Below are 14,321 nucleotides of genomic sequence, written 5' to 3' on the forward strand. Positions count from 1 at the left end.
TTTTTCCGAAGCCTGGGGAGGAAGCAGTGGTTGGGTGCTGACTCAGCGGGAGGTGTGGCCACCGTAAAGACACCTGTTAGAGTGCACCCACTGCCAGAAACCGCAGAACACTGGCCTCAGGCTTCTCTCACCTGCGGACACCTCTTTGCATTAGAAACATAAGTAGGTAATTCTGGAGAAGGCAGGCCTGCCGAAATAGGTATAGAGAAATGCTTTGTAGAACCTTTCTGTACTTTGACAGTCACAAGACCATTGTTGTTTAATGTTTATTGAGCTCTAACAATGCGAGAGGCGCCACACAAAACATAAGACACAGTACCTGCCCGGTGGGCTTACAATCTAATCTAAGGACATGATCATTTTGTAATGTTGCCATGATTTTGCTGTTTTTTGAAAATGAGGTATTAACTGCACTGGGGAGTGCAGGAAAAGAGCCTACGGAATCACTGACTTTTTATGCAGGTTTCCTATGCAAGTAGGCATGATTGCTCATATTAATCTCTCAAAGTACGGTTGGCACTTGCCCAAACCTGGTGATTTTTGTCATGTGTACAAGTGTCTATAAAGACAGAGACACCGAACACACATTTCTGGAGATGGAGGTTCATATCTGGCCTCTAGTCCAGAAGTTTGGTTATACTATTCAGAAAAACAGTGTTACTCAAAAGAAGCCCGAGGGAAAAACGGCAACAGGGGCCAAGCTCCTGATCAGTGCTCCTAGAACTACCCAAGAGCGGCTCCTCGGAGTAGCCCCTCCAGTACCCTTTACCCACAAGGCCGTTTGTCTTCAGCGCCCGGAGATGGAATGCTTACCACCTGCGGGGTGCCCTCTGGGCCTCTGCCTGGGGGACATGTGCTTGAGGGCAGAGCCCTCACGGAGCCTCAGGGATCACAGTGCAGATAGAGGTGGACAGTTTCTGTGTTGGTCCTTGGTAACACGCCACACTAATTTCTTATCTCCAGAGAGTAGCAAAACTGTACTGTGAGGTCCCTAGAATGTATCAGTACTTTGTAAAAATGTAGCCTGTTAAAGTACCTGTCACTGATACAGAGCCATACACATGCTGCCAATGAAAGCTTGTCCTTTTCTTCTCTTGGTAAAGTCAAGTGCTAAGGAACACTTTTATCTGTTAACCACTTAGCAGAATAAACTGATTTCATAAAGAAGGAAGTGTAAGAACTTATACGTATTTAAATAAGCAAATTATTTAGTTTTTCATTCTTATTCTGTGACTTCTTTAGGTTATAGTATCTTCTCTCTTCACTTTGATCCTGATGAACTAATAATTCATCACTTGTTGTATTTAGATTTCCAATCCTTTATTCACATATAGCTTAGATTTCCAGACTCCAGGGTTGCATTTTGTAACAATACGAGAATCCTGAGGAAATCCTCACACAGAAGCCTTTTCTAATACAGTTTTCCCCTGTGCTTATGAAAAAGTATCAAAAAAGATACATTCTGAATGTACGTTATGAACAAGTATATAAGTACAAATGGGAAGCTCTAGCCTCAGGTTATGCTGACAAGCTGTACTTCTAAATAAATTAGAATTTGATTTGAAAAGGTTGCCTACATGTACATTTACCATTTTATAAAGAGCAACCACAGTCCTACCCCCACCCAAGCTGGTAACAACCTTACTTACAAAACAACCCTTAAGTATTTTTAAAGTTGCATAAAAAACAAATACATGAAGAACTAAACAGAAAATATATAATGAAGGGCTTTGAGCTTTTGTTGCAAGGAATAGGTAAAAAAGACTGATGAATGAAGCTGAGGTCCTCAGTGCTTCTCTTTAAATAGCTGTATTAAAAATATTTTCACTTTCTAAACTCTGTACTTTCTTCATTTTTATTGGAACACATTTAGTAATAAGCCACAACGAGTGCCTGTATAGATCTCCAGAATGCAAATCAGAAGGGAAAAAAACCTGAGATTTTATTCAATTTTTCTTTTAAATTGAGCACTAATGTTTGGTAAGGGGCACTGGATGGATGATAAAGCCACACTAAGGAAGGTTTACGTTATTTGAACAGTTATGTTAAGACTGGCCCTAAATTCAGTGAAATCCTGAAGATTATGGATTGTTTGAGGGCACAGGAAACATGGTCTGAATGAGTCATCCAGAACACATTGTGAATCCAACTGAACACAGAACTCATGCTTACCTCCCCCCTTTTTTTTAAATGCAACAGGCTCAGTTTTCTCACATCGGTGCTTCTCTTCATGCTAGAACTGCTTATGTCTACAGAGTCCCCGAAGAAGCGAAAACCCTTTTTCTAGCATTAAACATAGCATATGGAGTTCTTCCTCAGCTCTTGGCCTATCGTTGTATCTACAAACCAGAGTTTTTTATAAAAACAAAGGCAGATGAAAAAGTTGAATAAAGATATTATTTCATGTTCTTCCTCTCTAGATTACAGACTTTTGTTATCCTGGTACTGATATTTTGTCCCATTTCACTCCCTTCCCATACAGGAATACTTAAGAATATGTAAATTCTTGCTCTGCACTCTATGTGTGAGCTCTCATATGGTTTTGTGTGGGTAAATTTTCTTTTTTTGAAGGAAAAGTGAAGTTGAGAAACAGTTTGTTTAAAGAAATATATTCAAAATTATTTGTGAATAAGCTTGACCTTCTATTTCAATATTCTGTTTGCACATATTAAATATAACTGTAAACAATTACAACTTAGCTCCTACAATAGTGAGCATGAAAATCAACTATTCAAAAGTGAATATGGCCTATGCATATTAAAAAATTCAAAACAGCAAATACATACTGGAGAGATACTTTTGGCATATAAGATACATATGTGTCATTATTAACCTCAATATAAAAAGCAAATCATCACAATATTTTAAAATGTTACTTGAAATATGTTTTCCCAAGGAAAGTATATTATTTACTGCTGTTTTAAAAATTGCTTTTAATAAAATTTTTTTGTGAGTCTAAATAGCTAAGGAGGGATCGATAACTTTATCATTACCCTTAATGAATACTTGTTTTATTGGTGACTGGAAATATTTCTATTGTATTTCTGTGTATATTTTTAATAAATTTTTTTTGGCCTTTTATGAAAACAAATCTTATTAAATTTGAAACATTTTGTAATTTTTTTCAGAAACAGTTTTGTAGTCTTTAGGATTTTTATTTTAAAAATCTGTCAGTTACATGTTCCAATTCAAAATGTCATCTACATTCTCCTTATGTTTTAGTGTGAGCAATGAAGAGGACTTTTGATGAATTAATTAAATTTCATTAATTTAAGATTGAACTAAAACACTCAAAATTAAAAAGTACTTTTCAAGGAAAAAGAACTGGAGTGGCATCCCTACTATCTTTTAATGAACTTTTCATATTTGGAATTGTGAGTATAGAGAAAAATTAGTATTTGTTAAGCCGCCCTCTTAGTGCCCTAGAGGGGTAAGCAGACGGTGCTTTCCTATGCTCAGCTGCCATAACCAGCACCGTGCTGAGCACCATCCTCAATGGCCCTGGGCTTTTAGAACGTCTCACATTTTCTCTCCATGTTATTTATTAGCTCTTCACCAAAATAAGAAAACAAAAAGAAAATGGGAGTTGAAACCAATGCATGGATAATGTAAAGTGTGCGAATTTAGGGTCCACTGAGCTGGTAAGTTTTATCTGAGATGTGCAAGCAATGGTGTAGCCATTCCTTTCCCTCCCCCATGTTTACAAAACACCTAAAACCCAGGCAGTGTTTAAAAAAAAAAAAGAAAGAAAGAAAAAGAAAACCCTCACCTGCACTTGATTCTATTGTCAACTTGCTGTTAACAATTTTTGCTTTAATATATGAATTACATTAATACCTCACATTACATAGATGAAGCCAAATTACACTAACTTTGTTGTTTACAACCTCAAATCTTACTCCCAGTACACATTCCAATAAATTTATTCTGTAAAAACAATACATTTTTTTGTTTTTGATTTTTTTTTTTTTACAGTAAATTTTTCAACTACAAACCTCGAATACGCGAAAGATGTTCCAAGGACAAGCATAACAGGATTGATAAAACTCAAACTGACTAAATGTGTTCTCACAATATAAGCTGGCATAAAAATAAATAAAATTCTCTATTATCACAATAGCAACAATAATGTACACATAATAATGGTTTGTGGATGAATATCAACTATTCTAATTCTAGTTCCAAAAGAAAACAATGGTTCATTTAAAAGTCAATGCTTTGTCTGATTTCCCATAGGGCTACTGCTGATTCCAGCTTTAAAATGTAAATTATCCACCTTGAGTGATTAGCTCAAATTGTATTGGCATTGGGGAAAAAATAAATCATTGCCTTTATTTTGGAATAACACAAAAGACTCACTAACTTCACATATAAAAACTGAGTTTGTGTACGTAACAATATGAGTTTTGAGAAGTATAAGCTGTCGACTAGCTATTTCTAATACGGAATAGATATTTTACAATATGATTAAACTTTACACATGGCCTCAAAACTGAAGGACAATTTTAATTTCATCTTCAATATGCCAACGTTGTGTGTTTAGGAACTGGTTCCTGGGTTCTGTCACAGAGAGGAAATCCCTTAAGCATTATGTTGAGTGGTCATTTTTTAAAAATGCTAATTTATATTTAATGGGGTGTCTGGTGATAGTGGAGTAAAGGCAGGAGAATGAGGAATGTAACTGCCTTGATAAAAGGATCCTAGACATGATAAGTCTGTGCAAAAATCTTGATAATCCTTAGTGGTTAAGGGCAACTTCATGCAACCAAATAACATGGAATTAAATCAATAACCTTAAAAAAGGCTAAAATGTCTTTTTTTCCCCCAAACACAACAGAGAGGAATGTGAATAATGTACATACAAACTGGGGTTCTGTCAATGACAACAAGGAGTATGTGTTGGTTCATATCAAATCCAAGATTATTAGACAACCAAATGTATAACCTTCTTGTGGTTTCTCTTAATATGCAGCATTCATTATGGTAGTTAGGTCTGTAAAAAAAAGAAAGAAAACAAGCCTTTAGATGATTCAGGATATTAACAATAAAAGCTATCCATACCTATGAAGTACATAATAAGTGGGGGTTTCTGAGATTTTAATCTGTACTGCAGCATTAACAATACTCAGCAAGAACAGCCCGTGAGGCTTTGCCTGATACGTATCAGTTCAGAAAGCTAAAGGAGGTGCTAGGGCATCTTTAGTGCCCCGTTCAAAAACAGGGAACAAAACAACGAACTCTGTCTGCTGTCTGGCAGGGACAGAGTGCAGCAGTGTGCATTCATACAGCTCAGGACAATGTGTATTGCTGGGAAAAGTCGCTGGAGAAACCGAAATAACCCATCTCTGTGAGGACTGTGCTGTCAGAAAGAAAGGCAAGTTGCTTCAAATTTAAAAAGCATCTGGAATGTGTGCAAATTATTCTGTATACTTTTTTTCTCTGTATAATATTTATAACTTAATTACTTGGGACATATGGCTCAAAGAAATACGAGATTTAACAAAATCAAGATGTACGAAAAGAAAGGAAGTCTAGATTTCTTTGAAAATTTAGATGGCAGCCGTGTGACCAAGTATTTCCATATCCGAAAAGAACTCCGTTTCCGTCTGGGTCCTACTTTAAATTGTATCAGGTTACATTTCCTCAGAGGGATGCTGTTTTTGTTTTTTTCGTCATTAACCCAAATACATTACTCTCCCGACCCCCTAATGCTCTCAAGGGATGAATGAAAGAGGGAACTCAGGCCCCAATATTTTTTCCTAAAACAGCTTGCTTCCATTCTTCCCTTTGCTAACTGAATGAACTTGCTTGTGAGCTCAGGAGCGCTCACATACATGGTCCAAATCTATAGTGTACAGTATACCATACATAAATAATTCCAGGACTTCAAATAGGAAAAGTTACTAAACCTCAAGATGGCAGAAATACAGAAAATTTCTCTCACAGCCTGTTCTTTTCCTACCAGAATAAGAAAGTCAATTAAAAAGAAATAATAAAAATCACATTTAAAATCTGTGAACCTGCAAAATGCAGTAACTAGTGACTCTTAATTATTTATTAACACATAAAAATACTACATATGATTATACTCACAGACCTTGGGGGATTTTCCTCCCTTGTGAAGGAGGAAGACACCCATTTAAAGCAACGAAAAATTGTTAACAAATTTATTTAATAACGTCTTTTTATTAATATCAATGTGAAAGGCAATAAAATCTGTGTTTACATTGGTAGAACATTCACAGTAACAACTACTCAAACTGTATTGAAGAACATTTTTGGGACAGATGGTCCCACAGCAGCCTCGGAATAGAATTAATGCTCCAAACAAAGTAAAGGTGGTACTAGAATGTGACCACAACTTTAAGGACATGGGTTTTTTTTGGGTCTTTCAGCAAGGTATTGTCAAATGGGTGCTTATAAAAAGCGAATTATAAATCCATTTTTTCAAATTGTCATACCATCATCACTCTATTTGCATCTCTGCATCAAAAACTACCTTGCTAATTCATAATGCTATATATCCTGGACATGGTGCTCGGAGTATTTACTAGCCTGGAAGTCTCCTCCAAGTAAGCGGCCAGCAGTGGTTCCTTCTGTGCTGGTGGCCATGCTCTGTGCCAGGCCGCCCTCGGGTCAGGTAATGGCTGACTAATGCAATCAGATTCCCCTGAGGCACGTGAATGCGAGACACACGAAGAGGCTGTGGGTGGACGCAAGCTGAACGATACCCAGAACACAAAAGTCATAGGATCTTTTCGTGGAGCACCACTGTCCCTTGACAAAATGACGACAGATAAACTATGGTTATCAGACGCTTTCTCAAAAGTAAGTGAAGTGAACCTATTACATCAAGGAAGACAACTGGCAGTTTGTTGCCAACGACGAAGTTTGAGCTTTTAAGTGAAACTTAGAATTCTGGAAAACTTAATCCTCCATGATCAAGACTTCCCAATAAGGATTTTTCTGACACGATATACCTGATATTTTAAAAATGTGATTAAAAATACTTTATAATGAAATATTTGGAAGACCCAAATAACTCAGGGAACCACTATTTTTCAAATGGGTAAAAGCGATTCAACAGTCCAATGGACTTTATTACCAGAATCCAGAAAGTTCAGATTGCACATTGCAACTAACCTTTAAGAAAGCACCACTTACACAGAGCTGGTGTAGTACCAAAGAAGAACATTCGCAACAATCTGAAGAAACTATTAAAATACTTGTATCTCCACTTTCCAACCACATATCTATGTGAGGCCACATTTTCTTCATACACCTCAACCAAACAACATATCGCCAGAGACTAAATACAGAAGCAGGTATGAGAGCCCTGATGTCTTCTATTAAGCCAGACATTAAAGAAATTTTTTAAATGCAAAACATTATGGGGCGCCTGGCTGGCTTTCAGTAGTGTGTGAGCTCGAGTCCCGTGCTGGGTACAGTAGAGGTTGCTAAAAAAAATTAAATAAAAACTTAAAAAAAAAAAAGTAAAGCAATGTCATTTTTCTCAAAGCACTTCCTGAAAAAGGCAGTTTTCATAAAAATGTGTTATTTATATTAAGTAATGAGTACTATTTTACAACAAATTAATAAATATCTTAAAATTAGTTTTTATTCCTAATTAAATAAATACCCATAGTGTAACAAAAGCTCTTTGGGGCCCTCAATAACTTATAAGAGTATTAAAGGGGTGCTGAGACCAAAAAGTTTGATGAACCACTGTCTTAGAAGATAAGAGACTACATGGTTAGAAGTAAGGCTGGACAGATAAACTGGGGTCAGAGTACAAAGGCCACTGCATGCTGAAGTAAGGAGTCTGGACTTGATCTTGAGGGCAATGGGGAGACGTAAGGATGTATCCCCATACTACAGAAAGAAAATAGGTCCGCGTCGGAAGAATAAAAGCGTGGACGCTGCTTAGCAGTTACAGCGAACCCAGCGGCCTCTGCTCCTCCCTGCTATTACGTGCGGCCTTGTGGTGTGGGGACTTGACTCCAGATCCAGGGGTGGGCAGAAGCTGGCTGGCCCAAGCCAGTTTTGATCTGTTATCAGCGGTTGGTTCAGGGATGGGCAACTCTCTGACACGTCTCCAGTGATCCCTGCCTCCTGGTATTCACAGCCTGGTGTAATGCCCTCTCCCCTTGAGTGTGGGCTGGACCTTTTGACTTGCTTCTAATGAACAGGATGAGGAAAAAGTGATGGGAATCAGAGATTAGATTACGAAGGACTGGCTTTGGTCTTGCTAGCATGCTCTCCGTTGCCGATGAAACTAGCCGCCATGATGGAGCTGCCTTAGGGAGAGGCTCACATGTCAAGGAACCTAGGGGGCCTCTGGCCAAAGTTAGTGAGGAACTAAATCCTGCCAACAACTACTGAGTGAGCTTGGAAGAGGACCAACCCCCAGCTGAGCCTCAAAATGATTTGAGCCCCTGCTAACACCTTAACTGCAGCTTTGGAGAGACCCAGAGATGGAGGACTCAACAAGTTTCACCTGATCCATGGGAAATGCCAGATGATAAATGAATTTTAAGCCACTGTGTCTGGAGGTAATTTGTTACATGGCAGTAAATGATACGGCAGGCCCAAGCCAATCAGTGCACAGTATTCCTGTCATAAAGATTAGTAACCTCTGCTTCACAGCCCCATGAATCAAGAAGGGAAGCTCCAAGTGTTCTGGAGCCTGCCCTTTTCTGCTTCATGCTTCGAACTGTCAGGAGTGAAGATGTTGTTGAGAGCCTCTGGAAGTAAAGGGGACCCCAGAACTCGGTGGGTTCCTCGTAAGAACCTCTTCTCTCCTTCCTTCACCAATACTTATAACCTCAACACCATCTGCCTCGAGACTATCAAACCTCTTATCCTCATGGCCTTTTACTTATTGCAGTTACCACAGATGGGCTCCTGAGCACCTGTCACTTCCTAGACTCTCATCCCCAGTCAGCTCTGTCCATGTTAGTTTTTGACCTCATCTCTTAAACTCTCCTGCGCCCACCCAGATTCCTTGATCTCCTCCACTAGGCCCATTGGAAATCAGTCAGCCACTAGCAAATCTCCCATATTCCCAACTTGCATTTCTCGGGTATTCTGCCCCCTAATTTGTTCTAACGGAAACCTGGTTCTCCCTGGGGATTGTGCTGTTGCTTCTCCTGCAGCCTTCACGTGGTAGCTCTTTTCTCTGCCACGGCTCTTATATGACCGGCCCAGAGGTGGGGAAGGTGTCCTTCCTGATCGTCACCACTGTTTCTAAGCTGTTCCTCCTCTCTTCTGTGCTCTCGCCCGACCACCCAATCCTCCCAGCTTTGAACCTCAGTACTGTGAACTTCCACCCCTCTTGCCTGCAGTCACCTCCAGACCCCCTGGGTTACACTGTCATTCAGTATCATAACCATTGGGAAATCTCTCCATGTAGGCTGTCGTTCCAAAACTCTGACCTCTCAGTGCCTTGATTTTCTCTCCTCCAGAGATCTTGTCCTCCACCCTACCTCAGTCACTCACCCCCCATGGCTAGTTCTTAGGCAAGTGTTTCTCAACCCCTGGGAGTACAGGAATCCCCCACAGATCTGCGGTTTCACTTTCTTTGGTCAACTGTGATCAGGAAGCAGACGATCTTCCTTCTGACTTTCCTCCATCGGAAGGTCGACAGTAGCCTACGTCACAGGGGCTTCATCATTCCCCTCACTTCATAGGCATTCTGTCATTGCCCTTCATCAATCACAGCACACTGAGGTATTTTGAGAGAGGTCACTTTCACTTAACTTCTGTTACAGAATACTGTTACAGTTGTTCTATTTTATTATGAGCTGTTGCTGTTAACCTCTTACGGTGCCTAACTTACACCTTAAGCTGTATCACAGGTGCGTACGTACCGGTGAAAACAGAGTATATATGGGGTTCGTACTACCCACAGTTTCAGGCATCTACTGGGGGGTCTGGGACTGTATCTCCTGCAGATAAGGGGGGACAAGTGCATTTGCAAACATGGTTTTAAGTCACTGTTTTGGGGGCAAAGTTATGGAAGCATTTTTGGCTGTCATAACTTGGGGGCTGTCTGATATTTTACGGGCAGGCATCAGGGGAACTGTGCCACAGACGGTGCTCACCCAGTGAAATGTCCCACTCAAGTACCCGCACCACCTGCGGGACAGCAGCAACCACCACAACTCTTCCATGATCTGATGAAACGTCCCACTCTGCCATCACCACTTGTCTCCAGCTATCTCTCTTTAGCTAGGATGCCACCTCCAATAATTCTTTGATACTAAAAATCCTCTGACCCACTCCTTTCCTCATGCCTTTTTTTCCCTCCTTCCAAACATATTTTGGGTTCAATGATCCATCACTGTAACTGCTCCCTTCCTTGCACCAAATCCATTTCCTGCCTCTATCCCCCTTCCCTGTACTCTGGGCAAACCCCACTTCCAGTTACATTCAATTCCCGGACTTTCTGTAGTTGCACAGTTGAATACGCCCGGAGAGGGTCACATACCCATCCCGACAAGCGTTCTCACTTTAAATCACGACCACTGACCACAAGTGAGCCCTCACTGCTGCCTGGCATCCCACTTCATTTCCCAAGTCTACTCACTCTTCTCTTCTTCTAAGTGACTACTTTGCCCCATTTCCTCTCTCTCTAAACTTCCAACACTTCTTCCCATTATCACTCTCAAATGCTGACCTTGCTTCCTAAGAAAACAGAGGCAATCAGATGAGAACTTTTGCAAGCTCTCACCCTAACTACCCACTTACCTGCCTTCCCTCCCACTTCAGCGGGTGAACCAAGGGAACCCTTCCAGATGTGCCCTGGATATTAAGCCTCCTTGTCTTCTGAAGAGCACTGCTTTGGCAATTCTTTCCTACATTATCATTTTGTGATCATCCCTCATGTGAATCATTCTTACCAGCACATGGGCTGTAAATTCTCCCATCAAGAAAAAAAGCCCCTCTTGACTTTCTATCTTGGACCATGGCGATTAAGTATCTGAAAAGAAGTTTAAGATTTGTCTACTAGCCCTACGAGGCATCGGGACTCATTATATGCTGCTGTAACTAATAAAAGTATGGTACTGACCAAAGGAACATTAACAGAAAACCCAGAGAGCGAGCCATGGCTGTGACAGATGACACTGCAGGTCAGAGAGGAAAAGAGGGACAATTTAATAAATGGTGCTCGTTCCCATGGTTACGCTGTGGGTAAAAAGGCAACAGGATCCTACCACATATTATACCCCAAAATCAATTCCAGATGGATTAAATGTTAAAAACAAAACTTTACAAATTTAAAAGGAAATGCAGGAGAGTATCTTTCCGATCTTGGGAAAGGGATAGGTTTCTTAAACAAGACAGAAGAATGCTAACCATAGGGTGGGAGGATGGGTTAGCCTGGTGATGGGTATTAAAGAGGGCACGTTCTGCATGGAGCACTGGGTGTTATATGCAAATAATGAATCATGGAACACTACATCAAAAACTAATGATGTAATGTATGGTGATTAACATAACATAATAAAAAAAATGCTAACCATAAGAAAAGTCTGAGACATTTGATTACAATAGAGAAAGTCTGTTCACCAAAAGGTATAAAAAAATCAGACAAGCTACAAATGTGGAGAAGATATGTACAATGCACATGACCAACCATAGTAGTTAGAATCCAGAATGTGTAAAGGAGTCCTATAAATCAGTAACCAAAAATAATCCAATAGGAGAACGGGCAAAAATACAAAATCAAGAAGATGCCCAGAAGAAACATGGGTAGTAGATAAACATGTGAAAAGAAGCTCAGCCTCACTATTAATCAAAGAAATGCAATTAAGACTGTAATTTACACTCATGATTACAGGCAAAAAGTCTGACAATGACACATCAGTCACAGGAAACCCGTACGCTGACGGTGGGAGTGTGAACTGGCCCAGATACTTAGGGATGTCCTTCAGCATTCTCTTATGAAGTTAGAAACCATGAGCTCATGAGCTGGCATGGCCAGTTCTCGTGTACATACCCTAAAGAACCTCTTGCATATGTGCACAGAGAGGTGAATAGGAGGATGTTCACAGCAATGCAGTTCATAATTGCAAAAAGCTGGAAACAACCACCATGCCCATCCAGAGGAGACTGAGTCAAGTGTGGTGTATTCATAAGGCTGAGTCTTACATAGCAGTGGAGAGTTAACAAGCTACTCTGTGCACAACCATGTGAGGGACTCCTGGAAGCAAACTAGTAAGTGAATGTCACTGCTGTTTAAAAAGCTCAAAAATGAGCAAAATTAAACAATGTATTATTTAATTATATACCTGTATGTTAGATACGAACTAAAATTTTGAAAAGGAAACAAAGTAATACACTAGTGATAAGATGGGACAAGGGAAGAATATGTAATTAGATGCAAGTTATTGTTCTGTTTTAGTTTTTGGGTTGAGTGGTAGGGTCAATGATATTCTTTAGAATACGTTTATTATTTTATATTTATATTACATATACATTCTTTTGTATATGACAAATATATTGTTAAAAATGGGTTAAAGGGGCACCTGGGTGGTTAAACGTCTGCCTTCGGCTCAGGTCATGATCTCCAGGTCCTGGGATCAAGCCCCATGTCAGGCTCCCGCCTTGGTGGGGAGTCTGCTTCTCCCTCTCCCTCTGACTCTCCCCCTGCTCATGCTCTGTCTTTCTGTCTCAAATAAATAAAATCTTAAAAAAAAAAATGGGTTAAAAATAAAAGGATCTGACTTTCAACAGAGTGGGTCTAGAGAGAATATACCTCAACATAATAAAGGCCATATATGAAAAACCCACAGCTCATTAATACCCAATGGTGAAAAACGGAGAGCTGTTCCTCTAAGATCAGGAATAAGACAAGGATGTCCATTCTCGCCATTTTTACTCAATGTAGTACTCATGTCCTAGCCATAGCAATTGGACAAGAAAAAAAAGGCATCCAAACTGGTAAGGAAGAAGTAAATCGGTCACTGTCTGCAGATGACATGATATAACAGATAGAAAACCCTAAAGATTCCACCAAAAAAACTGTTAGAATAAATGAATTCAGTGAAGTTGTAAGATACAAAATTAATATACAGAAATCTGTTGTTTCTACATACTAATAATGAAGTAGCAGAAAGAAATTTAGAAAACAATTCCATTTATAATTACACCAGAAAGAATAAAAAAGAATACCTAGGAATAAACCTAACCAAGTTCGTGACAGACGTATACTCTGAAAACAATAAATCATTGATGAAAGAAATTGAAGATGACACCAATGGAAAGATATTCCATGCTCACAGATTGGAAGAACAAATATTTTCAAAATGTCCACACTATCAGGAGCAATCCACAGATGCAAGGCAATCCCTATCAAATACCAAAGCATTCTTCACAGAACTAGAACAAATAAATATTAACATGTGTATGGAACCATAAAAGATCCTGAATAGCCAAAGCAATCTTTAGAAAGAAGAACAAAGCTGGAGGTATCACAATCCCAGACTTCAAGATATACTACAAAGCTACATTAATCAAAGAGTATGGTACTGGCACAAAAAGATACACACACACACACACACACATCAATGGAACAGAATAGAAAGCCCAAAAATCAACCCATAGTTACATGGTCAATTAATCTTTGACAAAGGAGGCATGAATATACAATGGGGGAAAAGACAGTCTTAATAAATGTTGCTGGAAAACTGAACAGCTACATGCAAAAGAATGAAAGTGGACCCATTCTTATACTATACACAAAAATAAACTCAAAATGGATTAAAGACCTAAATGTGAGACCTGAAACCATAAAACTCCTAAAAGAAAACACAGGCAGTCATCTTGGACATCAGGTTTAGCAACATTTTTCTAGATGTGTCTCCTTAGGAAAAGGAAACAAAAGCAAAAATAAACTACTGACACCTCATTAAGATAAGAAGGCAACCTATGGGATGGGAGAAGATATCTGCAAATGATATATGTGATAAGGGGTTAATATCCGACATGTATATAGAACGCCTACAACTCAAAACCAAAAAAACCAAATACTCCTATTAAAAAATGGGCAGAGGACCTGAACATGAAAAAATGTTCAATATCACTAGTCATCAGGGAAATGCAAATCAAAACCACAATAAGATAACCTCAGACTGGTCAGAATGGCCAATATCAAAAGGACAAGAAAAAACAGGTGTTGGCGAAAATGTGGAGAAAAAGGAACCCTCGTGCACTGTTGGTGGGAATGTAAATTGGTGCAGCCCTTGTGGAAAACAGTGTGGAGGTTCCTCAAAAAATTAACAGTAGAACTACCATATGATACAATAATTCCACTACTG

The 14,321-nt window shown here is 39.4% G+C and overlaps 2 protein-coding genes across 5 annotated transcripts in view; one reads left to right on the top strand and one right to left on the bottom strand.

Moving 5' to 3' along the window:
• Positions 1-3,091, top strand: part of TM6SF1 (transmembrane 6 superfamily member 1) — a 27,129-nt gene extending 24,038 nt beyond the window's left edge. For all 4 annotated transcript variants that reach the window (XM_035024236.1, XM_035024240.1, XM_035024242.1 and 1 more), the window contains one exon: positions 2,200-3,091. In XM_035024236.1, coding sequence (XP_034880127.1) covers positions 2,200-2,391 — 192 coding nt within the window. In that variant the 3' untranslated portion in view covers positions 2,392-3,091. The remainder of the gene's footprint in view (positions 1-2,199) is intronic.
• HDGFL3 (HDGF like 3) overlaps positions 229-14,321 on the bottom strand; it is an 81,544-nt gene continuing 67,451 nt past the window's right edge. The window contains exon 6 of the mRNA XM_035024245.1: positions 229-4,993. Coding sequence (XP_034880136.1) covers positions 4,988-4,993 — 6 coding nt within the window. The 3' untranslated portion in view covers positions 229-4,987. The remainder of the gene's footprint in view (positions 4,994-14,321) is intronic.

This window comes from Mirounga leonina, unplaced genomic scaffold (assembly GCF_011800145.1).
Source record: "Mirounga leonina isolate KUSES-001 unplaced genomic scaffold, KU_Mleo_1.0 Mir_178, whole genome shotgun sequence".
NCBI classification, from domain to species: Eukaryota; Metazoa; Chordata; class Mammalia; order Carnivora; family Phocidae; genus Mirounga; species Mirounga leonina.